Source organism: Brachypodium distachyon, chromosome 4 (assembly GCF_000005505.3).
Source record: "Brachypodium distachyon strain Bd21 chromosome 4, Brachypodium_distachyon_v3.0, whole genome shotgun sequence".
NCBI lineage: Eukaryota > Viridiplantae > Streptophyta > Magnoliopsida > Poales > Poaceae > Brachypodium > Brachypodium distachyon.
In genome coordinates, this window is record NC_016134.3 from 47,405,704 (window position 1) to 47,432,074 (window position 26,371).

A 26,371-nucleotide genomic window follows, 5' to 3' on the forward strand; every position below is an offset into this window, starting at 1 on the left:
TTTTAATTCTTTGTTCCAAACTGAGCCTAGACCTGCATGCTCACAACCTACTAGGGCTCTTGCGATTCTATTTTTTCCCACCCAAGAAACTTAGCCTGATCATAATATTAAAATAATAAAAACCTTAAGTCAATGATGTTTAAAAGAAAATTGAAAAGAGAAAAAAAATCATCTTTACTTGCATGTTTAATTTGTTTTAAGAATTTTTTTGAAAGAGTTGTTTTAAGCAAAGAAAAATCATCTTTACTCCTGCCTTGTATTGAAGCAAAGGAGCAATTGAGAAATTCAAGGTCTCTGTGACTGAGCTGCTAATCAAATGAGCCTTGTATGTGCAACATTACAATAAGCAAAGGTGTCATGTGAAATTAATGTTGCTTGCGTGTCATCCTTGTAATTGCCAAAATAATAAATTTACTCCTGTCGCTTCATGGAAAATAATAATTACACAAAAACAAAACAAAAACCCTTGAGAAGAATAATAATTACAAAAAATAAAAATCCCTGACCAGAATGCCCCCATAGGCTTCTCCCTCTATAAAACCCCTGCCTACTTCTTCTTCCTTCTCTTGACTCCCCTTCCTCCAACACTCTGTCTCGGCCCACCACCAGAGACCATGAAGAGATCCCCTCCTCAGCCGTCCCCGTCTCCTTCCTCTTCGCCGGCCTCCTCGTCGTCGTCCCCGTCCTCCTCCGACTCGTCTTCCTCGATCGCCATTCCCCGCAAGAGAGCGAGGACGGCGGCGGCGGCGGCGGGCGGCGGCAAGGCCAGGGCGGCGGCCGCCAAGAGGCCCAAGAAAGATGGCAAGGACTCCGGCTCCTCCTCCAATGGCGGCGGCGGCGGCGGCGGGAAGAGGAGCTCCATCTACAGGGGAGTCACGAGGTACACGGATCATGAATTCTGTTTTTTTTTTCTCATTCCGATCTCAGCGTGCGAAGTTACGAATCAATCCCGCATTGCCGCCGCTGAACGGAAAATGCATCTCCGTCCCCCAATTTCCCCTCGTATTTCGATTCCAGAAAGGAAAAAGGGAAAAAAATAAATCCTCGCCTGCATGTCAAAAGTCTGTTCCTTTTTCCGTTCCTGATCTTTCGGGTGGGAGACAGTTTAACATGATCTTTCCCGGTTGAGTTTTTGGATTCAGCCTGCTACAGCCGCTCTTTGTCCTGCCGCTCCGTGTTGAATAATAATTCACTCGGTCAATTGCTGTTAGCTGGGAAGTAGGGAAGTTGGTTGATCTGCAATTTGCAATAGTGCTCGTTTAATCTGGTCAATCCTGATTTATTTATTTTTGTTATACTTGGAAAAGCAAGTGCTTAGATTAACCAAGTGCATGTATGTAAACCTGTGATTAGGCACAGGTGGACAGGTAGATTTGAGGCGCATCTCTGGGACAAGAACTGCTTCACTTCGCTTCAGAACAAGAAGAAAGGCAGGCAAGGTAGAATTTCTTTCTTTCTATTTTTTTCCAGATTTAAGCAAAAAAAATAAGAAAAGAGAAAAGCAGATTTACATTTACTATTTATCTTCCTTTTTTTGAGAAATTGAGGTACGAAAATAGAGGTGCAATACGAGGATAGTACATAATAGTACGGATTATAAAAATTGCAAGGTCCTTGTCACCGGGGCTGCTCCTCAGGATCATGATGCATCTGCTAATTAATATTGCTTTTTAAAGAAATTCAAGGTCTCTGTGACTGAGGCTGCTAAGAAACTCAGGGATCCTGATACATCTGCTATTAGCATAAAGCCTGCTATTTTATTTTTCCTCTTAAAGTGCACCGAATTTTTTTAAGGCTGACATTCTGATTATACTTTTGTTATCTCCTCTTTTTTTTCTGTTATCTTTGTGGGGGTCCTTGTCTGGTGATCTGCATGTGACCGTGATCTACCGCTGTTTGATGCTGTATTGGCTACTTCTCCATAGTCTATCTGGGTAAGTCCCACAAGCATATATATAAGCACACATCTAGCTACCTGTTTTTGTCAGATTCTTGTCACTTGTTTATTTTCTTAAAGAGTGAAATCTCAGAATCTCATCCAGAATTGCAATAATTTGGTTGTTGATTATCTGATTTTAATGACCATGATATTCCAGGGGCTTATGATACAGAGGAGGCAGCTGCTCGTGCATATGACCTTGCAGCTCTCAAATACTGGGGTCCTGAAACAACACTAAATTTCTCAGTAAGTTCTGTAACCTTGGCATAATTTTTAAAGGAAAATTTGTACATGTACTTCCAAGATGGATGTAGTATCAGTTTCAATTTTGTACAAGCAAGAGCCAAGATCTGCCTCACAAACACTACCATTGACTCGAGAGTTAATGAAGAGGACAGCAAAGAGAGGGACGTCACTGCGTAATGGGCCTTGTAGTTTAGTGCTAGATGAGCAGAACACAGATGAGAACAGGCTAGGATGTGCTGTTTCTAGGAACTTATTGTTTTTCATGTTAGTGCATATATATGGAAATTAATTTTGGTACATTTATGGATACAGGCGGATGATTATGGGAAGGAGAGGTCGGAGATGGAGGCGGTGTCGCGGGAGGAGTACCTCGCCGCCCTTCGCCGCCGGAGCAGCGGCTTCTCAAGGGGTGTCTCCAAGTACCGCGGGGTCGCCAGGTACTTATCATCATCGTCGCCAATTTGATAAATATGAACGAGCCTTTTCGGCTGCCGTGAAATTCCTATGTTCAAAAAGGGCCTCTTTAGAATTAGAGATGCGATATTTATTGAAAACGTCGAGAAAAAACACGTGTCATCCAAGTGTGCCAAGTGTGCACTCGGTGGGCTCTAGGCTCAGGACACGGTGCTGACTCAGGGCGAGAGGCCTTTCTGGTCCACTGACACGTAGGCACATAGGTAGCTTGGATCCATCTGCACCGATTGTAGCGTCAGTCAGTGGCGGGCGTCACCTGGCGCTGCTGGCAGGCAGAAAGTACAACGTCATACCCCAGCCATGTCATGCTGCCACGCATGCATATGACTTACCTGCCTCTTTCTCTCGTCAGCTTCTTGTTTCCAGAGAAGTCCATCCTGGCCACCACCAAACCTTCCAGGCTGGTTTGAAAAGCAGGAAATTTTCACTGAATTTTGCGAATACGGTTCAATTTGTGTAGAAAAATCGAAAGGGAAAAAAAAAGCCCATTCAGGACAGGGTCTTAAGGTTCTGATTGCTCCAATATCAGGATTCCAATTTATGCAGAATTAGAAGAAAATCCTCATTTATTATTATGAATGCTTGTCTTGCGGAACGGTTCAATTTCTGCGTTCTAAACAGGGCCTTAAGGCCTACGATTTCGCGTAAAACAGCTCAGTACAGATATGAATGACCTTTTTTTGCCTGCAGGCATCACCATAACGGGCGGTGGGAGGCGCGAATAGGGCGGGTGCTGGGGAACAAGTACCTTTACCTGGGCACCTTTGGTGAGCAGCAGCAGCTACCTCCTCCATACCCATGCTCTTTCTCCTCCTCCTCCTTTGAGCAAGAAACAGTTTTAATTAATCAGCATTGAAAGGCTACCATTGTTCGTTGTAGAATTGTCCTGCTTACAATACTGCAAGGAATAGCCAGCCACCTAACTTTTACCAGAATTTTATGATGGTTGATCAAACCTAACACCCACAAATATTGAATGGCATGCACTTCTTGTTTCCCTTCAATGCACACCCTTATTGCTACTACTGTGGTCTGTGGTATGTTATTCTTGGATGTTCTTCCCCACCAGTTTTTATTCCTGCCTTTTGTTTTATTAAAAAAAAAAGGGGGGGGGGGGGGGGGAGGAAATGTTTTGTCCTTTTTTCTGGACTGCCAGGATCAAGATTCAAGACCATGAGACCAAGATACCAACCTGTGTGCAATCCCAAGAAGATCGTTCAACTTGCCCTAAAAATAACATTAAGCTAGCACAAATACACAGTGTTTGTCTGTTGGACCAGATCATTACCATGTCCCTGCTAATTACCAGCAAGAAGTACTAATGCAAGTGCATGTGAGCAGCACGTGGTGGGAGTAGTAATACTACCAGATGGTGCATAGGGATCTTCAATTCCTCCAGCACCGTCTGTCTTCTTTTCACTCGCCTCTGTGACTCAGCAGTGAGTGGTCTCCTCACGTGCATGGGGCATGCCCCCCTCTGTCAAAACTAGATCAAGATTCAGGATCCAAACTGCACAAATCATGGTTGTGTTTAACCACTTGCTACTACCATCACAGAAAAAATAAATAAAGGGTGAAAAGATCACTAGTAAAGAGCAGGTTGCCACAAGAGTTTTTTTCTAGTTAATTACTACCAGGCATCAGTAATGAGCTCCAGTGACTAGCACATGTGAAGCAGCAACCATCCCACTGTCTTTTTTCTGGCAAATAGGATGTGCATTTCAGCATCTTCCAGCCTAGATTAATTACCTGATGCATTCATTTTACCGGTGTCACTAAACAACGTAAAGGTGTTCATGTCTTGTACCCAGCTGTACTCCTGGTCCTATGCCTGAACACCGGAGCCAATTTGACACAAATGAATTCCTTAAAGTGCCCTTGATGTTGGATTTTGTGATGCGCAATCTTCAATTTTGTTTTAGCCATAGTGCACTGTCCCACTCCCACAAAATTATTTGAATTCATTCAAGAAGAATTAGAAGTATTTTCTTCCTGCAGATACTCAAGAGGAGGCAGCCAGGGCCTATGATCTTGCAGCCATCCAATACCGAGGTGCCAATGCAGTAACGAACTTCGACATTAGCCGCTACCTGGACCAGCCACAGTTACTGGAACAACTGCAGCAGCAGCAGGGGCCACAGGTGGTGGCAGCATTGCAAGAGGAAGCTCAACGTGATCACCAAAGTGACAATGCAGTCCAAGAGCTCAATTCAGGGGAAGCGCAGACACCTGGTGGCATCGATGAGCCGATTGCAATAGGCGACAGTACTGAAGACATCAACACCTCCCTTACGGTTGATGACATCATTGAAGAGAGCCTCTGGAGTCCTTATGAATTTGATATCATGGCTGGAGTGAACGTCAGCAACTCGATGAATCTGAGCGAGTTGTTCAGCGATGTTGCCTTTGAGGGCAACATTGGGTGCCTGTTTGAAGAATGCTCCGGCATCGATGACTGCAGCAGCAGGCATGGTGCAGGTTTGGCAGCATTTGGTTTGTTTACGGAAGGCGACGATAAGCTGAAGGATGTTTCAGAGATGGAGATGGAAGTAAATCCTCAAGCAAATGATGTCTCCTGCCCTCCAAAAATGATCACTGTGTGCAATTGAGCATCCTTGTGCGTGCGTGAGCATCTTTGTGTTCTGATGTCCAAGGAGGTTTTTAGCTGTCCATGTTGGGTATATTTCTTAGAATAGCTTCTTGTAGGCTGTCTGATCAGGTGGGAGAGATTCATGTGCTCCTCCCTATCCTTTGTGAAAACCCCGAAGGCTGCTGCCAATTGCCATGATAGTGCAGTGTTTCCTTTCTTTTTCCCCCAATTAGCACAAGGCTAATATACTAACCTCAAAAGATGTCCTCACTTAACCTAGATTCAACAAATTATATTGTGGTAACTCTGAAGTTCTATTCATGTATTTGCTTGTTTCGATAGAAGTCAAATTCTGTAATCATTATTATCCTCCAAACTACAGTATTAACAGTGCAGATCTCTTGACTGGGGAATTTCTCTATGAATAGGTTTTCTTGAGGTTCTTAGAAAGTAATCTCGATATAAGACTTTAACTTCAATTCCGTACAAATGTTTTCAGAAGCAATGTACCTGCAAAGAATTTTCACCATAAGAAAAAGAAAATTTGGGGAGGGAGTTCAGGGAAGAAGAACTCCTTGATCCTTTGATTAAACATGCAAGTAACTATATGATTAAACATGCAAGGGAGACTGCGTTGAAACAAAATAACAATACATGCGACATTTATATTTCAATCATTTTGCTCATGAGTGAACATGAGATAAACAAGCAAGGCCTTTTGTTACTGAGCACACTCAGAAAAGAACATGCAGGTGAAGAATGCATAAGGGTGTTGCACCGGCCAACTTAAGCTACTACTCCAAAATATCTCGAATTCTCTGCGCGAGGCATCTACCAACACCAAAATTTAACCCAGTTCATCACAAGTGCGGAAGAGATTTCCCCACTGACTCACTCCTAAACAGCTAAGGCCTTAATCGGCATCAAAATGCCGGAGAAATCTAACTAAAAAATCTCCACAACGAGAAATCGGAAGGGAAATAGCACGAGATCGAGAAGAGAACAACGGAGAACCTCAGGGACGGCGACGGCGAGCGTGGATTCCTTCCTCCCGCATCGCGCTCCGGCTCCAGGATCCCTTTCCCCATCTGCAGAGAGACCACAGTAAAAAAACAGTTTCTTGCAGGGGTGTTCCTGCAAAGTATCCCAAGGACGAACGAGCTATTTCCACATTGCACCCCGGAAAGAAGCCGAAATTCCAGTTCTGTGTCTCGCGGCGGTTAGTTTGAGACTTTTGAGTTAGCGCCACAACGAGAGAAGCATGGCTCTCCTGCTCCTCTTGCCTTTTCTCATCTTGGTCGGCTCCGCCGGTGCCGGAGACGGAGAAGGCGACTCGGCTCCATCGGCGGCCACGGCGCTGTTCGTCCTCGGCGACTCCACGGCCAGCTGCGCCGCCACGACGCTGCCGCTCAACCTCACCACCTCCTTCTCCAGCCCCTGCGTCTTCCACCACTCCGGCGCCCGCCGCCGCCTCATCCCCGACCTCCTCGGTAACTAACTAACTAATCCCATCCGCTCCGGCGAGCAATCTAGTTAATTTGATTAATTAAATAGATCGATTAATTCGCGATTAATTAGTGCAGCGGCGAAGATGGGCCTGCCGCCGCCGCCGGCGATCTCGACCCTGAACGGCACGGCGGCGGCGGCGGCGCAGGGGGTAAACTTCGGCGACTCATCAGACATCGACCCACGCGCCATCACCAACGCCCCGACGAACAACAACGCCGGCGTCTTCCGCATGGGCGCCGTCGGGCAGCAGCTGCGGCTGGCGACGGAGACGCTGCAGCTCCTCCGGCTCGAGTCCCCTTCCCCTGCCGCCGCCGCCGCGGCGCTCTCAAGCTCGCTCTTCGTCGTCTCCTTCGGCTCCGACGCGTACGCGCGGCTGCTGGGCCGCGGGACGGAGGCGGACGCGTGGGCCCCGAAGCACGGGCGGCGCGGGTTCGCGCGGCTGCTGGCGGGCCGCGTGGGCCGCGCCGTGCAGGAGCTGTACGAGGCCGGGGCCCGCCGCGTCGCCGTACTCGCCGTCGGCCCGCTCGGGTGCGCGCCCCGGGTCATGTGGGAAGGGCTGCACCTCGTGGATAACAATGCAGGAGGGGGCTGCGTGGAGGAGGCCAATGAGCTTGTGCAGGCGTACAATGGCAGGGTGGAGGCGGTGTTGGACGAGCTCCGGCCGTCGCTCCCCGGCGCCGACCTCGTCTTCTGCGACGTCTACAAGGCAGTCATGGAGATGATCAGCAACCCTGGCGCTTACGGTATGTGCGCAGTTAAATTGTTCTTCGAGATTATGAATAATTCATCTCTAGCTTCTCCCTATGGAAATGGAATCGGATAAAAAAAATTTATATAATTTTGTTTGGTTGAACTCAAATTCAAAAATTGAAAAAAAACACATATATCGGGCACTTGTAGAATGTGTGAAAATGAGAGAAATGACGCATTTTGGGCTTTAAAACAAAGGGCAATTTGTTCCGTTTTGCAGGGTTCGAGGAGGCCCGGGAGGCATGCTGCGGGCTGGGCCCATTCGGGGGCACGATCGGGTGCCTGACGAGGGAGATGGCCTGCCCCACCCCACAGGGGCACATTTGGTGGGACCTCTACAGCCTCACCGGCACAGCCAACTCGCTGCTCGTTGACTGGGCTTGGGCCGCGCCGCCGTCAGCTGCTTCCAACCTCAGCAACCTCTGCCGCCCCGTCACCCTGCAACAACTTGCCGGATGGAGGGCAGACAACAGTTAGAGCTAGATTGATTGATTAGTTGTATGTAATTCATCGTGATATTTATTTTCATAATATATTTATTTGATGTTCTAGATGTTGATATTATTTTTCTATAAATTTGTTCAAACTTCTTAGGGCAAAGCTAGGCTTCTTACATTTCGGAAGAGAGGTAGTAGATAGTATTCTAGAATAGGAAATAAACAAAAGTATAAAAGGTTAGTATTATTTAGATATTTACGTGGAAGTGCGTCGAAACTTTGAACATTTTGTATCAATTACTAAGATCTTGTGGTTCGATAAATAGGTCAGAACAAGTTGCCAACAAGAATTAGAGATATGATAGCAATCTAATTACAAAGTGTATGTGAAAGATCGGTATGGTCGGCTAGAGGGGGGTGAATAGGCGACTAACAAATTTTTATCTTTTTCTTTTTCTTTTCTAGAAAGATACACACACTTAACCTAGGATTTACTAAATTCTCTAAAGGTAATGCAACCCTAGGATGAAGTGCAATAGCCGAAGCAACTAGATAACAAGAATATAAAGGGTAAGAATGGATACCACACGAGAGACGAAGATTTCACCGGAGTTTCACCGATTAGGGTAGGTGTACGTCTCCGTTTGGAGGAGTGCTCTACCACAAAGGTAGAAACGCCACAAAGGCTCACTCTATTCTCCTCTCACGGCACCACAAAGGTGAGTGACCTCCACTAATGGCTTCCTTGAAGGCGAAGACCGAACCTTTACAAACTTGACCGGGGCTAGCTCCACAACTCAATTGGAGGCTCCCAATCCAATTATCAAGCTCCACAATCCCCAAGGGAAGAGCTCAAGGCAACCACCTCCGTCTAGGGCTCCCAAATGCCCAAGAGAAATGAAATCCACAAGAGAAACAAGGGGAATCAACTTTGTGACTTGGTGAAACCCTAGATCTAGGTCTTCTCCTCCAATCCTCAAAGAATCAACAAGGGGGAAGCTTTATGGAGGGAGATCTAGTAGAATGAAGCTTAGGGAGTTCTTGGGAGAGAGGGGGCTGTTCTTTGCTTCGTGCTCGGGCAGAAAAACCGTTGGGGAAGAAGGGGTATCTATTTGGACTCCCCAAAATCCGTTATGCACTGCGAGTTTCAGGGACGGAACTTCCGCCGGTCACCGGAAGTTCTGGGTGACCGGAAGTTCCGGCTCAACTTCCGGAAATCCACAATGGATTCCAGTAGCGTTGCAAACCTGGTCCGGAGGTTGGGCGGAAGTTCCGGTGTATCGGAACCCCACCGGAACTTCCGGACCTGGGCAGACAAATGCACACCAGTTAGGCTCTAGAGTTGGTTCTCTCTCACTTTTTGGGTAGGCTTTATGTGGATGTAAGATGTTTGTTTGTGTACGTGAAAAGCGATTCACCCATTACCTTTCCATGTGGACTCCCTCTTAATAGTACGGAGTTCCTACGACTCAATAACCGAAAAAGCCGCTAAAACTCCACTACTCTTCGTTTTCCAACTTGAGGGCATCGAATCGTTTTACGCCATTTGATATCAAATATTAAATACTGAACGCACAATTAGTCCACAACACACGTTATCATCACCACCAAAATTAACTAGGAGAGAAATGCCCTTTCAGTATGTGCTGTCCTATATATTATTTCGACGTGAGTGGCATAGCCGTCCGGAATGATTTAACGTGCGTGTGGCTCTACCGCCCGTAAGTTCGCACTAATCAAAGAGAAATAAAAATGGCTAACCAACTATGGTTGTTGCGGGTGTTTAGGCTTGGTCGCAGTGGCTTTGTTTCAATTTAAATTTCTTCGATTTTTTTTGTCTGGAAACCTTAAACTAAGTGGCAAAAAATTTAGAAACTGAATAATGTAAATCATATAAACAATCTAACTAAATTAACATAATTATCTTAAAATTCTTGTTCAGTGCATCAATGATCATCAAAATTAACTTCTATATCATCGACACTATTTATAAGGAAATATCTACAAATCGGACAAGTGTTGTTTCGCAGCAGCCGCTGCAATATGCATTCGATGTGGTAAAAGCGGATGCACGAAATCTTCATCAGCGCCTGCGAGAGTATCCATGTTTACATATTGGACACTTCGTACTTGTATCAAAAAAGTTATATAAAAAAATTGCCGGCGGGTGAACACATTAACCCTAATATGTTCTGATCCATCTGACTTGTAAAAGCTATCCTGATTTATCTAACCGTAAAACCTTTTTGTCGCTGCGCAATAATATTGTTTCGTTCATCATCGAGATTATCTGCTCCTTAAACATATCGTCCAGTCCCGGTATCTCGTCATATGGTGAATTGTTTCGCTAATGATCAACGCCTCTGTTATTTGTGTTGCTCAATTGTATCCAATCTAGATCAAAACGGATGATAGAATAGTGGTAAGGTTTAACTGTTATTTGTTTGAACTAGTTGTGAAAGCACATCTATTCAGAGTAAATGAGGCAAAGGTGAAAGATTCCTTATTATTATCTGAAAAAGCTACAAATACTCGCAGAGGGATATGCGGAAGCGAAAACTAGCTAGCACCACACATGTTCATAACCTCGAGTCCAAAGGCCACCGTTCTATTTTCCTTTTAGAGATGCGACCAAGGCAGCATAAGGTAAAGGCGGTGCAATGGAATCAGGCGAGTAATAAAGACACCTCAAGCGCTATATAGATAGACTTGGTGACCATGGTGTCCTGCGCCTAAGCTGAGCTCCTCCGCCGCCTCCCGCGTGCTTCGTGGCCCCTAGCTTGTTGTCATGTCGGCCGGTGCGAGCAGGTCCTCGAAGCGCATCTTCGAGCCCAAGGCATTGTGCTCTGCATGGCAACCGAAGACGCACCGATTTAGCTTAGGAATGTTACAGGTTTTGGGTGGGTGGTGAGGCAGCTTACCGCCATTGCACTTCTCGGTGGAGAAGCCGAGTGCACCTGCTTCTAGGGTTTGCTGGCTAACGCCTTGTGCACTCCACGACAAGCGGAGACTATGACGAGTATGAGAGGTTAAGGCAAAGCAATGAAGTGGGCTTGTTGGACACCGCAATGGGGCAGAGGCGAAAGACCGAGCAATTATTTTCTTCCTATATCCCCCTGGCAGCAGAAGCATCAATCGATCTTTGAGCTGGTGTTCTTTCATTTGGACAAATCGATCATACCGATGCTAACTAGAGTTAAGCCAGTGGCAAAGTAAGATATAATTGTAGCAGTAATTAGCAAAGTACTAGCAGTTAGTTGGTATTGGTATAATTAACCATAAACCAATCATGCTTTTACAGAGTCTCCACTTTGGATATTATGCGCCCTTTAGCATTGGCAAAATGTGTAAATCAGACTATTAATATGCATGGTTACTTAACCAGTTTGGAAATAACAAAATTGATTATCATGACTCAGCAGACACACAGTTTTAGTGCTAAACATTCCGCATGAGCAAAATTTGAGCACACTGGCATTGGTGGGGGGCAGGGCGCAAAGGACGTGCATGATGTGAACGAGGTCTTGGAGGCGTACAATGTCAGGGTGGACTGTGGAGGCGACGCTTGACGAGCTCCGGCCCATGCTCCCCGGCGTTGACCTCGTCTTCTGTGATGTCTACAAGGGAGTCTATCAGTCTATCTCTTCTTTTTGCGAGGCTCCAAGCGAGTCATGGAGATGATCAACAACCTTGGAGTGATAAAATTTGATCGAGGTTAAGAATTTCTCTCTTCTTCTTCTATGAGTGATGAATCTTAATTGAAGTTGATGGTCCAGTGAAATAGAGGAAAATAAAATTCTCAGGCCAAAACCTACATCGGACAACTCGCCACCCGTCGACTGGGCCTGGCCGCCTGGGCTGGGCTGGGGCGCTGGGCCGCGCATCCAACCTCAGCCGCGTTTGCCGTCCCGTCACCATGGAGCAGATCGCCGGATCACAGAGACACAGACGGACGCCAGCTAGGCTGATTTTTTTTTCTCCGCCGGGGCATGTCAGCATGTGTATCATCTCTACAGGTGTGTCTAATTTGATGGAAAAATGGATCAAATGTTATACCGTACACAGTAGCTAGGATTCTTCTTCCTCCAGGGGTATAGTACGTGACTGTACTGTGCTATTTATGGCTCTCCGGCGCCCACGTAGGCTCGCATGCACGGTGGTGGTACAATCTGCCGGTCGCCGTCGATCAGCGGCAATCAATGCATGGCGCTCTAAATTAGCTGTGTGTGGATGTATCCATTTTGGCCCCGGCCTAGCTAGGCCCATGTATATAAGACGCACGCATTGATTAACAGGGACCCCACACGTCAGGCATGCTACTGGAGTATAAACCAACCGGTGGACCTAGCGGTCGATGAGTATGTATTCTGGTAGTACTGCGTGTGGTCCGTAAGTACATACGACGAAGATCGAAGAAGAAGAAGAAGAATTGCTGAGTACTTCCTCCGTTTCTAACGATCGATACCGGTGTACACAGTACATGTAGGAGCGTACGAGTGCCGTACGCGTGTGCGTACATCGGCCATACAAAATGCAAGAGCGAGATGAGCACAAGATCGGTGGACTGAGAGTCTGAGACCATCTGATGTGCACGCCCCGTACGCGAGACATGTGTGTTTTTGTTTCTCCGTATATATGGACAGCAGCTCCTAGCTAGCCTTTTGGTTTGTTGTGGGTCTTCCATTCTATCCTTGTCGTCGTTTCTCGTTAATTTTGGTGTCCGGCGAGCGGCGACAACTCGCACGATGCCGACCCGATCGATCGACTAAATCGTGTGTACAATACACCTAGCACAAATCGAGATTTGCATTCAGCTCGCGAAGAAGTTGTTGATGATGGCCTGGTGTTGGATCGGCTTCTGTACGTGTGCATTATACACTCCACTGTTGAATTAATGGCTTGTTGTGATTAATGGAACCAGGAAGACATCACTGTCGTTGTAAACAAAACTTCTTCTCGCCGATCGACCACCCAGCTAGCTAGCTAGCCAGGAGTCGGAGAGAAGAGCAGACAAGGAATCTAAGTCCAGGGGATAATGCACACAGAGGCTTAAGTCACCTGACTTTGCGAGACGGACAAGTAGGCCAGCCAACCGTTGGGCCCACATCTCAGCCACACAAAGGCACTTGACATTCTGAACGACTGGCTACCGCACAGATCGCTATGCCATATTGCCTCCGTCCAACAATAGGAGACGCATTAGCTTTTTTTTTATCAGTGTTTTGACCACAAATTACTCTATTAATATATAATTATATGACATAGATTCATATATATCCATTATATTCATACTCGAGGATATTTGCTTACCAAATATTCATTAAGTAATTTGTGGTCAAAGGTTTGGTCAACCGAACCCTAATACGCTCCTGTTGTTATTGTTATTAGACAGAGGGAGTACATCCGTCCGCGAGCAGCACGGCGACTAGGTGGCCAGGTCAGGTCAGTTCAGTTCAGACTTGAGAGACAAGATGGACAGATTTTATCGGTTGCCTGGTTGGTGCATCGTCGCCGGGTCACAATTGCTGTTGCTGCTGGCCGGCCTTGTCGATCCAACGGCCGGCGCGGGAAGCACAAGCTTGCCCTGGATACGATTCGCGAATCTCCTGTTTTTCGGCCCGCGACAGCTAGCTCGTAATCTTCCTCACGTATGGGTGGCTCTCCGACGTCCCCGTGCACACGCAACTCACGTGGTAATGCTGCCCGCCAGATTCCAGAGAGAGCTCGACGGCCATCGATTTAATCTATTCGTCACTTAGTTGCCGCTGAAGATTAATTGTCTTTGGCTACCGGACCGGACGACCGGTGCTCATCTGTAGGCCGCGGCCAATTAATGAAACACGCACGCACCGGATCGACGGCGTACGGCGTCCCGGTCGCGAGATCGATCCACCGGATGGATCGCCACACGTTTAGTTCATATCAGCCTACGTGGCCACCCCCCTCGCCGCACGCCCGCTCGCCCACAGAGCGCCATGCACGTAGCCCGGTTCCGATTGCACGCGCCGCCCACCTCGGAAAAATCCCAGCACACCCTGCACGGCACGGTACACAGTACCCCCTTTGAAAAAGGAAAAATAAATAATCTCGTTATTGTTTGTCACCCCGTCCTGCCCTCCCTACCAACCCAGCAGCAGCCACTGCCGCAGGGGCAGTCTCGTCATCTCGCTGCCAACACATGCATCGGCTCTCTCCAGTCTGTAGCCTGTGCTTCTCGCTCGCTTCGCTGCCCATGGCCAAGGTCTATAAAGAAGAGTCGCCAGCTGCAGCTAGCAACAACTGTACTTTACTGTATACTGTACTTCCAGGCCGATCAAGTTAGCCTCGTGATTACCTGATCGATATATCAAGCTAAGACACACTGATCGATCCAAAGCGATGGCGCCGCCGGAGGAGGAGACGGCGGCGATGAAGGCCCCGCTGCTGGAGCCTGTGAGGCTGCGGGCGGAGGCGCAGGCGATCGCCGGAGACGAGGAAGAAGAGGAGGGGAACAAGGGGTTTGGGAGGAGATTGCTGGAGGAGAACAAGAAGCTGTGGGTGGTTGCCGGGCCGTCCATCTGCACGCGGTTCTCGACGTTCGGGCTGACGGTGATCAGCCAGGCCTTCATCGGCCACATCGGCGCCACCGAGCTCGCCGCCTACGCCCTCGTCTCCACCGTCCTCATGCGATTCAGCCACGGCATCCTCGTCAGTAAACCTTCAACACTCTATATACTTACTTGCTTCTCCTGTTCATTCCTCTTCGATCTCGATCTTCTTAATTGTGTTGTGTTGATTGTTCTCCATTCATTCAAGCCACACCTAGCTACATACTTCAGGCTGTACATAATATTCTTGCCAAGTTTGATATATTGACATCATCAACACATCGAGAGTACGTCCTAGCCCACTCGATCCGTGTGTCTGTATTAGCTTGCATGAATGTGAGTTTATATGGTTAGCTCAAAAGTAGTAAGTATACATCTAAGTCAAACTTTTTTAACTTTGACAAACTTATGTTTTCTAAAATAGTTGGTCAAATTTTAATATCTTTTACTTAGGACGAACCCGAAAATACACTTATTCGTGGGGAGGAAGTATGCATGTGATGTGAGTCAGTAACACTCATAAGTTCTAATTTCTGCCTAGATCTGTATCGACGGAATCGCATCCACTGGTCGGGGTCGACTTAAATTACTTTTGGCTGGCAGTGCATAAGACGACAGAGAAAAATTAAGATGCCCCAATTGGGCTATTGATGCACCCGTATCGACCGTATTGGGTACCCATCAATTTTGCGAACGTGGTCCATGCATGTTCGGCATCGTCCCAAATTCTTAAATTGTGGCACACACAGAGACAGGAACCGACTTTGATCTTGACCTCTCTACTTTTGGAAATTTCAGAAAGTTTATTTAGTCTCTTTTCTGTGTATAAACACACGCACGGATTGCTAGACAAGTCATTTTCAAATGTCAATTTTTTTTGAGCGAATTCAAATGTCAAATTAGACCGATTACATGCATTTGGGCTTCATTTCCATTTCCATCGTGGGCCGGCCAGAACTTGTAGTTAACACCATATATGTACATTTCTGGAAACCATCTGGGCCAGCCGCCAGAGTTGGTTTCCCCAGGGGAACCCAGCCCATTACTTCTTGAATCGATTGCACCAGTTTGGTCATAGAGTTCAGGGTTTTTACAGAGCTGCATACCTCAATTCTCAGTTCCACACTCACTCTGATTGTCAGAGGCAAATCTATGAACAGCTGATGAACGATATCTGCATAAAACTGAAAAATGCAGCTGGGCATGGCGAGCGCCCTGGACACGCTGTGCGGGCAGTCGTACGGGGCGAAGCAGTACCACATGATGGGCATCTACCTGCAGCGGTCCTGGATCATTCTCTTCGGCTGCTGCATCCTCATCCTCCCCATCTACGCCTTCACCGAGTCGATCCTCATCTTGCTCGGCCAGGACCCCAGGATCTGCGCCGTCGCGGGCACCATCGGGCTCTGGTACATCCCATCGCTCTTCTCCACCGCCTTCAACTTCACGCTCCAGATGTACCTGCAGTCACAGAGCAAGAACTTCGTCATCACCTACCTCGCCTTCATAAGCTTCTTCCTCCACCTGTTCCTGTCCTGGCTCTTGACCGCCAAGTTCCACCTCGGACTCGCTGGGGTCATGTTGTCCATGATCATCGCCATGTGGATTCCGGTGCTTGGGCAGCTTGCCTTCGTGCTCTTTGGTGGCTGCCCTCTCACGTGGACAGGGTTCTCGTCCACCGCGTTCACCGACCTCCTCCCCATCCTCAAGCTCTCCGTATCCTCTGGTGTCATGCTCTGGTAAGAACAAGCTTCAGCATGTACATATTTGAAATTTCAGTTGTCTTCCAAGTGTGCACCCACATTTTACACTTGACTGTCCATATCAAAATTTCAGATGCACCTAGTAACAATGCATGTTTTCCCTCCTATTTCTCTCTTCAGTTTGGAGCTGTGGTACAACAGCATATTGGTGCTCCTAACTGGGTACATGAAGAATGCAGAGGTTGCACTTGACGCTCTTTCAATATGGTAATATATACTGGTTTACTTCACGGTCACTGTGTCATTGATTCAAGTTTTTACATGAGCTTTGGTTTTCCACTATGGATATTGCTATTAGTTTAGAGAATGATATATAGTTGGTCATCAGTGCACATATTTCATTTGCCTATGTGAAATGTGCAGCCTTAATATCAATGGTTGGGAGATGATGATTTCTGTCGGCTTTTTGGCTGCAACAGGGTAAACATCTTGATCCAAGAGCTCGTTGTTATTCGTTAACTGATCATGTGACCTAACCAGTTTCTGACGGTAATGATTTTTTGTGTTCCTAGAGTGCGTGTGGCAAACGAGCTTGGAGCTAGAAGCGCAAGAAAGGCCAAGTTTGCCATCTACAACGTAGTCACCATTTCTTTCTTGATAGGCGTCGTGTCATTTGTGTTCTTCCTACTCTTCCGCGGAAAGCTTTCTTACGTATTTACCGAGAGTGAAGAGGTAGCTGCCGCAGTTGCTGACTTGTCACCTCTTCTGGCCTTCTCCATATTGGTGAACAGCGTTCAGCCAGTGCTATCAGGTCTGCTTCATTCAGCATTTGACTTGCTATAATATTATTACAATCATTTTGTTTGGTTTACCAAAACTATAACCTTTTTTATTTCCGTTTTTAGGTGTTGCTGTTGGTTCAGGTTGGCAAAGCATAGTTGCCTATGTTAACCTGACAACATATTACTTGATCGGTATCCCTCTTGGAGCAATCCTAGGTTACGTTGCTGGGTATCATGTGAAGGTAAGATAATTAGTCTAGGCTACATTTGACGTATCAGTCAGTCATTTACTAAACTTATTATCCTTGTGCATCTTGGGTTGTCGTGCTAACTCTCCTTGGTTGTTGCACTGTAGGGCATTTGGATCGGCATGCTGCTTGGAACAGTGGTCCAAACTATTGTACTTCTGTTCATAATAATCAGGACTGACTGGCAAAAAGAGGTCAGCTAGCTTGTCTAATGCTAAATCATCACATGTACTAAAAAATTGTTACCTACTGTATAAAATTTTCATAAGATTGACCTAATTAAATAACAGTTCATTGCACAAAAAAAAAATATTGACTGCTAGAAGAGAGTGAACGGATGAGATATATAACTCTATGGTTTCTATTCCTGATTATAGGTAGAGGTTGCTCAGGAGAGATTGCAGAGATGGAACATGGAAGGCAACAAAAGAACGGCAGACTCAAAGGGAAGTCCATGAGATTAAAAAAGATCTGGCTCGAGTGTCGAATAGCTCATTGAAGGTAGAACTCAGTGGTACTCTGCTCGGTGTTCGCGAACCCTTTCAAAGGATATATCTACATTTTTTTTTCACAATGCCAAGAATGGGAACTGGTGGAAGGAACATTAGCAGACGCAGACGTCCCGGGGATCGTATCCTCGAGATCGAGCAAACGACAACATGACCAGCAACATTGATGCTCCACTAGTGAAGGGAGAGCCTGCGTGTGTGCTAGCTAGTGGCACAAGTTTTGTTTCTGTAATTATTTTGGCCGTTGTAGTGATGTTTTTCTCATGAGAGTAACATGTTGCGATTCCGCAAACATGCTATTTTGTAAGTACATCAATTGCCAATTGGACTTATCATAGATCTTCGGTGTTGTTCCTCAAAAAGAAAAAAGATCTTCGGTGCTGCTGTGATTACGAAACAATCGATTATTCAGTTGTCTTGTGATGATAAACTTTGCATATAATGTTGTACCAGAATATATGTGTCTTTTGAAGAGGAGAATGTGCTAGTGTATCCGTGCAACTGTATTAGTATAACAGAATAGAAAGGCAGCAAGGTTGAGGAGCACGCCACAGTGAATTGGTCCGGGAAATGGTAGACGCAAGAGGAGAGCAAGGAGGCACGAAGCTCACCTTGCGTGGAACGCAGGCGGATGGGCCCGACGCCGGAGACGGCGAGACCCCTACAGATACGTCGGCCAGGCTCCATCGGATCGCCGGCGAGTCCCCTACAGATCCGACGGCCTGGCGCCATTGGACCGCCTGCTGCTAGCAAGCTGCTGCCCTGCCCCTCCCCACTCCCCTCCGCAAGCTCCGGTTTTAATCTAGGCTCCTCGGCCGCCGGCTTCATCCCCAGCTCAGCTCCGCTCCCATCCGCCGCCGCCGTCGAGCGGGGTAGAGATAGAGAGAGTCCCAGTCACTGACACCCTGGCCCAAAAAACGCATCCTCTTTCGTCTCGCTTACAAGCTGGCCCCACGTGTCAGGCCGAAACGAATCCAACCTCTCGCGTAGGTAGAACGCACGCTCTCCTCTTATTCTTCTTCTTCCTCCTCTTCCTCTTCACCAAAGCCCAAAGGCAAACCACGCCTAGCATCCACTCGCTTCGCTTGTGCTTTGGCGATTCCATTCGGGAAGGAGAGGTCCAAGAGGAGGCAGGGTCCAGAGAGGGGTTGGAGAGCGATGGGGCTGTCGTTCGGGACGCTGTTCGGGGCGCTGTTCGCGAAGAAGGAGATGCGGATCCTGATGGTGGGGCTCGACGCCGCCGGGAAGACCACCATCCTCTACAAGCTCAAGCTCGGCGAGATCGTCACCACCATCCCAACCATCGGTACCCGTGCTCTGCTGCTTCCTGCTTTGCTCCTACGCTCCTTGATGTATCTTCCCTCTTTTGCATCTGCCGTCGCCGCGCTCACTAGCTAGCTCGCGCGCCCGGCTAGCTGTGAACGGAATCGATGCAGGCTAGCTGCAGGTTCCACTGCTAGTGGTGGATTATGAACATGGATATGTTTGCTTCCACTTTCTGTCCAATCTAGTGCACTAGATTCTTGTAATTGCACCAATTGGATCATGTGCTAGCTTACACTGGATCTGTTTGATTATGTGCTAAGCTTGCAATTTTTGTATTCCTTCCGTCCCATAATTCTTGTCGCTGTTTTAGTACAAAATTGAACTAAAACAGCGACAAGAATTATGGAACGGAGGGAGTACTGTATATCGTTTCGATTGGAGCTGTTTTCAGCTGGTCCCGTTCAGTTGGAGCTATTTTGTTAGGTTGAGAAGCCCAAGTCACTACTAGCATAAGCTGTCCTTGGATCCGTGTGGGCCAAACATGCATAGGTTTTGAGCTTAATGAGTAGAGAAAAGTAGCAGTCTGCATTTGCGAGTATTGGCAGCAGGTTCATTTAGGCCCTTCTATTGTAATATGGCTTCAGTGCATCAGTCTCATCAAACTGTCTGTTGTTTTAAGATGTTAGTACTTCTTGTTAATTGTTACAAGTGAGATACCTGCAGATCCATAGTTGTTTCTCATTTTACTTTCACTTTGTCAACCCAGTAACCCACTTATTACGGTGGGGGTTACTATTGTGGATTTGTGGTTGCTTACTTGTCTTGTTTTCATTTGGTTGGGAGGCATAAGTAGGATTACATCACTAGTAATGGCATTTTTTGACATTTTGTTTACATGATGCAGGGTTCAACGTGGAGACAGTAGAGTATAAGAACATCAGCTTCACAGTTTGGGATGTCGGGGGCCAGGACAAGGTGAGAGTTTTATTCTTTTCTTCTTGGAATACTCTTTGGTTCTGAAACACCCTCTTTAACTATCCTTGCTTGTTTGCAGTCACATAAGTGAAATGATAATTACCTGATTTCAGTTACTAAAGAGTTTTCTTGACAAAGGTCTTAAGATGATAAGTAATTTTAAGCTAACCATTTGTGTGTGCTATTTTCAAAACAGATCAGGCCCCTGTGGAGGCACTACTTCCAGAACACTCAGGGCCTTATCTTTGTTGTTGACAGCAATGATAGAGAACGTATTACTGAGGCCAGAGATGAGCTTCACAGAATGCTGAATGAGGTAAGTGCCATGTAGCTGTTAACTGTTGGATTGTCTTATCTTCTGTAGATGCACACTACAATTTTAGTGCATTCATGTATAATAAGGAATTTATTTAGATCAACAAGGGTCAGTCTCCCTGCTCCATTTCATAGTATGATTATAGGAGTATATTCAACATACCTTCGGAGTTCAGAGTATTGTGTGAACATTTACAACATGATGAGTCTATCTTATTGCACATGGTGCATCTTGTGGATATTACAATGACATCCCCAAACAACTAGAATAATTTCCCCATGGATTTTGAGAACTTGATTTTCGTTGCTACTAACTAATTATCATGTTTTTTTGCACCTTATGATGGTAAATCATTCATTTGAATTTTAGATATGTTTGCCCATGAAATTGTTGATTCCTACAGTAATGTTTGTTAACTATTACTAGGATGAACTGCGCAATGCTGTATTGCTTGTTTTTGCTAACAAGCAAGATCTTCCCAATGCCATGAACGCTGCTGAAATTACTGATAAGCTCGGTCTCCACTCTCTGCGTCAGCGACACTGGTATTTTCCCCTTGCTGATTTTATACCTAGCTAATAGTTTGCTATAGTTGGACAAACAAACTCGCTGATAAGCTTGGTCTTATTTCCCATTTTTTTTCATTGCAGGTATATTCAAAGCGCTTGTGCTACAAGTGGGGAAGGCCTGTATGAAGGGCTGGACTGGCTCTCCAACAATATAGCCAGCAAGGTCTCTTTCTCCTTTTCACTCTCCTGATTTTCATATTTAGGCAAACCAATTTTCGTTGTCATTCATTTCTCATTTTGTCAACCATCCTTTGAATGAATTACTCCCTCCGTCCAACAAAAGATGTCTCAAGTTTGTCAAAATTTGGATGTATTTAGACATGACTTAGTGTATAGTATAGATGCATTTAAATTTAGTCAAAGTTGAGACATCCTTTGTTGGACGGAGGAAGTAGTATTATTCTTTACCTGTCACCTTTAAGCTTATCCCTGTGTTTAGCATAGAGTCACAACTAACAGATGCTGTCTTTTCTCACTGCATTTCAGTCATGAATACTTCCACTGGGCTGGCTGGCAGAAAGAAGCAAACTAGCGAACTGGACAAAAATGGCCGGAGTATATATATGCATGTTAAAATGCTGTCAAGCCTTAGGCTTGTGTTTGGTTTGGAAACTCAAGTCTTTGAGCTGTTATCGTATCACACTGTTGTCCACCCACGGACGAATGTTGTTGTGTACTTGTATGGATGGTTTGAATTGAATGTGTACCAAAGGAAAACAAACTGTTATGCTTTAGTGAAATGATGCCATAGTGATTTTTGCTGCGGGTCATGGTAATCCCGTTTTGGTTGAGCTGTTCTATTCGTATCTGGTTGTTTTGACTATATTTTGGTGATAATTTTTTGAAATTGAATTCGTAGTCACATGAGAGCTAGCCGAAAAACGGTAGACATGGAAGTGAAACCATTCGATGAGTGGCGAACCGATTTCAGAAGGTTACCGGCAATTGAGAATTAGCAGAACCCTAATTAGGGGACGGTGTTGAACAACGATACGCTTGTCTATTGACGAACCTCTGGATTCGATTTACTCGAGCTGTCCTTGTAGGCAATGTAATCGTTATTCGTAATCAACAACAAAACCGCCACAAAGACGTTCTTAAAAAAGGATTTAGCAAAGAGGAAAACCCTGAATTTTTTTGAGCGAAAAAAAAACCCTGATTTAGGAATGATGTTGGACGGCCCAAAAGCCCAACCGAATTTCAGCTGCTTTCTGTTCGCTTAAAAAAAAAAAGCTCCTCTGTTCTGCTCTGCTCTCTGAACGAGAATCGAAGCCCGATCGATCCCTGTGAGATGCCGCCGCAGGCGCAGGCGAAGTCGGTGCTGCCGGTGGTGCTGCTAGGCTGCGGCGGCGTCGGCCGCCACCTCCTCCGCCACATCGTCTCCTGCCGCCCGCTCCACGCCAACCAGGTCCGCCGCCTTCTCCCCACCCCCACCCCCCTCTTTACTTTTCCCCTTCCTCGATTCGGCCGGCGGCGCAGTCAATACTAGCTTTGCTTCCGGTGATGATGGCAGGGCGTCTCCATCCGGGTGGTGGGCGTGTCCGACAGCTCCTCGCTGCTGCTCGCCGCAGACGACCTCCGCGCCGGCGCCGGCCTCGATGACGCGCTGCTAGGCGACCTCTGCGCTGCCAAGTCTGCCGGCTCGCCCCTCTCCTCACTGCTCGCCCGCGGTACGTACAGTGTTCCTTATGTTTGGAATTTGATCGGCTGCACTGAAGCATCGGTGTTATCAGATTTTTACCGGCTGCGCTGCCTATCGGTCGATGCTTGTGTGGCTGGCTTGCAGCGCACAGCGTGTGTGTGGATTTTAGTTTACATTATTTGCGTACATGCAGTGAAATTTGGATTGGTCGTGGAATTTCAGGACAATGTCAGCTGTTCAACAAGCCGGAGGCAATGTCCAAAGTCATCGATGCTGCCACCATGCTCGGAAGGACAACCGGTTTGTCCATTATGTGTTCTCTCGCTTATATATCAGTATATGAACTACCTATTATGTTTGCACAATGCATTATGCTCACTAAGTTATAATTTTAGGGGAAATCCATGTGCTGCTCTTTGTAACGATGTTGATTGCATTGTTGACTTTTTGCCTGTCCACGGAATTTATTTACTGAGTGTATTACGCTTTAATACCTATTTGTAGGCCTGGTGCTAGTTGATTGTTCTGCAACTTATGATACCATCGGTGTGCTGAAAGATGCCGTGGATCAGGGATGTTGTGTTGTATTGGCGAACAAGAAACCACTGACTTCGTCTTATGTATGGTCATCTTTACCTCCTTTTTTGCGAATAGTTAAATACTGGTTACTGGTATAAATGTCACATTATATTCTATTCAACCAATAATATGAGATTTTTATTTTCTTACCATGTGTATATACTTTTCACGCAGGAGGATTTTCAAAAGTTGACATCGAACTTCCGTCAGATAAGATTTGAATCTACTGTATGCTCGTGTTGCTAGTAATAAATTTATTCATTTTTTGCTCATTAGTCATTTAATGTTTCGATATTTGTTCATTTTTTATTAACTATTTCATAATATGATCTTCAAATGGATATTCGTTCATTATTCTTGTTCACTGATCCGCGCAATTTTTACTTCTAGGTTGGAGCAGGTTTGCCTGTAATAGCTTCCGTAACCCGTATTATCGCATCTGGAGATCCAATTTCTCGAATCGTCGGCAGTCTCAGTGGTATATAATTATTAGCACAATTGTCATGATAATTTGCTTGTTTCCAAATAACCCTACACTCTGTTTACACTCTTTCGGTAATATGAAATTGTAGGTACACTAGGCTATGTGATGAGTGAGCTGGAAGATGGAAAAAGATTTAGTGAAGTTGTGAAAACTGCCAAGTCTCTTGGTTATACAGAACCAGGTCTAGAAATATACTTTCCTGATATTTGTCATTACGATATTAATATATGTAGAGTTATTACCATTTATCATAGAGAAGAATATTAGTTAGATATAAGCATATTTCTAGAAAACTATATGGTAGCTAAGTAAATATAGTTGTATCATTGGGTTGAACGGAGGATGAGTAGTTGTATTATTGAATTAAAACAATATACCCAGCACTAAGAAAATATGCACACTTACACTAAATATACTTGTTAGTGGTAGTGGTACTTGTTGTTATCATAGGACGGGGTGGCACCTTATTTATATTTGTATAAGAACATTGTGTTTCTTTTTCTTTCCTAAAGTTAGTGCAAAGAATAGGATGGATATGTTTTTCCCAGACTTATGCTTTGCTTGGGAAATAGCATTTACTCTGTTGTTTAATTTTTCTAGATCCACGTGATGATCTCAGTGGGATGGATGTGGCTAGAAAGGTAAGGTGGCTCACACTTTCCATGCACCAAGGCAGTGATCTGCATGCTATATCTATACAATTCACTTGTGTCTTTGTTTAGTCTCGGGCAGTATTTTCTAAACCTGTTAGGGGAAGTAGTGAACTGATATTATGTTTTAATCTAGGATTTGATTAAAAAAACATCTTGCTCAATGCAACCAAAACACAAAATGCCCATCCAATTCAAGCAGGCCAAGCCTACTTTAGGTACTTATCATAATTTAAATTTAATACATTGACCTTCCAGAGATAAACCATGTGCATATGGTTTACATTAAATAATAATAAGGTTTGCTAAAAGGGCATTTAATGTGAGGTTGAAATGTTGCATAACTCTTTGTTAACTAGTTAGAGAAATTCATTTGGTGCAGGCATTGATCCTAGCTAGGCTTCTCGGGCGACAGATCAGCATGGAGGATATCAATGTATGCCTACCTTCCATATTGTTGAGCAATTTGTGATTATTCTAATAAATTTGTCTTTGTATAAACATGATTTCTTGCGCATGGAGTGATATATTCTTTTGGTATAGCTTGAATCAATATACATGTTCCACTTTACTGCTAATTTGATAATTCCCTTCAGGTTGAGAGTTTGTATCCAAGTGAATTAGGACCTGAGGTAATATCCACAAATGACTTTCTTGAAAGTGGGTTGGCACAGCTTGATGAGAGCATTGAGGAAAGAGTCAAGGCAGCATCTTTAAGAGGAAATGTTCTTCGTTATGTTGGTGTTATTGAAAGCACAGGGTATGTATCATTCCCAATGTGATGGTACTATGGAATGTCAATTTGCATCAACAGTGTTTTTTTACATGAAGTATCATCTCAAAGCCTCTAATCTATTCTCTGAAACTACACCATGGTTTATTTTATGGTAATTTGTCCAAGTAAAAGACCAAATGACCAAATCTTCCACTAAAAAGCAGCTAACTGGAAGAAACCAAAAGAGGATATTCTGGAATTATCGTCCTTCATTGTCTACAATGTTTGTTTCATATTTCCATTGAATGCTTGGTTTCAATCTTCTTGATGTTACAATGTTTGTTTCATATTTCCGTTGAATGCTTGGTTTCAATCTTCCTGTACTCATTTTGCAGGTGCCAAGTGGGTCTTCAAGAGGTCCCAAAAGATTCTGCACTGGGGAGATTGATGGGAAGTGACAATGTGGTATGTTGATATTTTCTCTTCCTAGTCCGTCCGTTCATTGTGATGTCACTTCTCTGTCAGCAGCATAAGGATGCTTATTTTCTGTTGAAAAACATCGACTCTTCTTCTCCATCAGATATTGATGCAAAGGCAGCTCAACAATATAACACAAACTGAGTTACTCTAAAACTAAAGTCACTATTGCTAAAACGGGAAAACTCACCTTCTACTTGTTTTCATTAGATACCTTTGGAAAAAATAGCAAAATCAAGTCACTGTTGTTGTCACTGTGAATTAGCAAGGTACCAAATAAATAAGCTTCCTGGATGACACACCAAGATTTGACGTCCTGACTCCTGACTTCCAATCCACTCCACTCCACTCCCCCAAAATTTACCTTTGTTCTCCAAGGACCAAATGCCGTAACAATTTTTTTTGAGAGATAATGCCGTAACATTTGAAAATCTGTTATTGATGTTTCTCTTTTTGAAGATTAGTTATTGCCGGTGTGAAAGATTACATAAGCATTATTTCAGGTGGAGATATATAGCAGATGCTACGAGAACTCCCCGTTGGTGATCCAGGGCGCAGGAGCAGGCAACGACACCACCGCCGCAGGAGTTCTCGCCGATATAGTCGACCTCCAGGATCTTTTCCAGAAAAGGGTGTGATTACTGTCTTGTTTAGCACCAAGGGGAGTTTGCTTGTTGCCTCGTACGATTGTTGATGACGATGTGGAGTTAATCCACCGATCGGTTCAAGCCTATGAGGCTGTATGAATGAAGGAACACTTGGGAATTTGGATATGGTTTGGCTGCTGCATTGCTTGTGCAAATCTTGAGCAGCCATGGGGATGCTGCTGTGCGCACTTTGGTTCGAAATTTAGGATATGACGTCTGAAGAAACGACCACTTTTTTTTTTGCCTTGGACCAAAAACACATTCAAAGAGAATTTTA

General features: G+C 45.3%; 5 protein-coding genes and 2 long non-coding RNA genes across 10 annotated transcripts; 5 read left to right on the forward strand and 2 right to left on the reverse strand.

Moving 5' to 3' along the window:
- Positions 1–442: 442 nt before the first annotated feature.
- Positions 443–5,471, forward strand: LOC100846864 (ethylene-responsive transcription factor WRI1). The gene is made up of 7 exons (XM_003578949.4): positions 443–880; positions 1,354–1,439; positions 1,926–1,934; positions 2,097–2,185; positions 2,498–2,622; positions 3,350–3,426; positions 4,658–5,471. The coding sequence occupies exons 1-7, from the start codon at positions 615–617 to the stop codon at positions 5,266–5,268; spliced, it is 1,263 nt and encodes a 420-aa protein (XP_003578997.1). The 5' UTR covers positions 443–614; the 3' UTR covers positions 5,269–5,471.
- Positions 2,708–4,658, reverse strand: LOC112268717. Of its 4 annotated transcripts, none has more exons than XR_002960089.1 (4): positions 4,026–4,658; positions 3,408–3,478; positions 2,992–3,060; positions 2,708–2,877 (listed from the first exon to the last, which is right to left on the reverse strand). It is a non-coding gene; the product is annotated as an uncharacterized LOC112268717 (long non-coding RNA). The 4 variants fall into 4 exon arrangements; XR_002960091.1 differs by having other exon boundaries at positions 2,708–2,921; XR_002960090.1 differs by having other exon boundaries at positions 2,708–2,924.
- Positions 5,467–6,397, reverse strand: LOC104584802. The gene is made up of 2 exons (XR_002960092.1): positions 6,264–6,397; positions 5,467–5,759 (listed from the first exon to the last, which is right to left on the reverse strand). It is a non-coding gene; the product is annotated as an uncharacterized LOC104584802 (long non-coding RNA).
- A 113-nt stretch (positions 6,398–6,510) lies between these two features.
- LOC100829533 (GDSL esterase/lipase At1g71250) lies at positions 6,511–7,985 on the forward strand. Its single transcript, XM_010241244.2, has 3 exons — positions 6,511–6,739; positions 6,833–7,501; positions 7,729–7,985. The coding sequence occupies exons 1-3, from the start codon at positions 6,511–6,513 to the stop codon at positions 7,983–7,985; spliced, it is 1,155 nt and encodes a 384-aa protein (XP_010239546.2).
- Positions 7,986–14,103: 6,118 nt separating this feature from the next.
- LOC100821056 (protein DETOXIFICATION 21) lies at positions 14,104–18,200 on the forward strand. Its single transcript, XM_003578950.4, has 8 exons — positions 14,104–14,632; positions 15,730–16,271; positions 16,416–16,502; positions 16,659–16,715; positions 16,808–17,046; positions 17,141–17,259; positions 17,373–17,459; positions 17,643–18,200. The coding sequence occupies exons 1-8, from the start codon at positions 14,324–14,326 to the stop codon at positions 17,721–17,723; spliced, it is 1,521 nt and encodes a 506-aa protein (XP_003578998.1). The 5' UTR covers positions 14,104–14,323; the 3' UTR covers positions 17,724–18,200.
- A 585-nt stretch (positions 18,201–18,785) lies between these two features.
- Positions 18,786–21,691, forward strand: LOC100821355 (ADP-ribosylation factor 1). Its single transcript, XM_003578951.4, has 6 exons — positions 18,786–19,080; positions 19,945–20,015; positions 20,212–20,331; positions 20,758–20,876; positions 20,982–21,063; positions 21,387–21,691. The coding sequence occupies exons 1-6, from the start codon at positions 18,933–18,935 to the stop codon at positions 21,390–21,392; spliced, it is 546 nt and encodes a 181-aa protein (XP_003578999.1). The 5' UTR covers positions 18,786–18,932; the 3' UTR covers positions 21,393–21,691.
- A 447-nt stretch (positions 21,692–22,138) lies between these two features.
- LOC100830357 (bifunctional aspartokinase/homoserine dehydrogenase 1) lies at positions 22,139–26,268 on the forward strand. The gene is made up of 12 exons (XM_003577063.4): positions 22,139–22,308; positions 22,414–22,570; positions 22,765–22,842; positions 23,047–23,162; positions 23,296–23,349; positions 23,512–23,599; positions 23,694–23,786; positions 24,206–24,246; positions 24,638–24,691; positions 24,852–25,015; positions 25,366–25,435; positions 25,951–26,268. The coding sequence occupies exons 1-12, from the start codon at positions 22,192–22,194 to the stop codon at positions 26,083–26,085; spliced, it is 1,167 nt and encodes a 388-aa protein (XP_003577111.1). The 5' UTR covers positions 22,139–22,191; the 3' UTR covers positions 26,086–26,268.
- Positions 26,269–26,371: the final 103 nt, after the last annotated feature.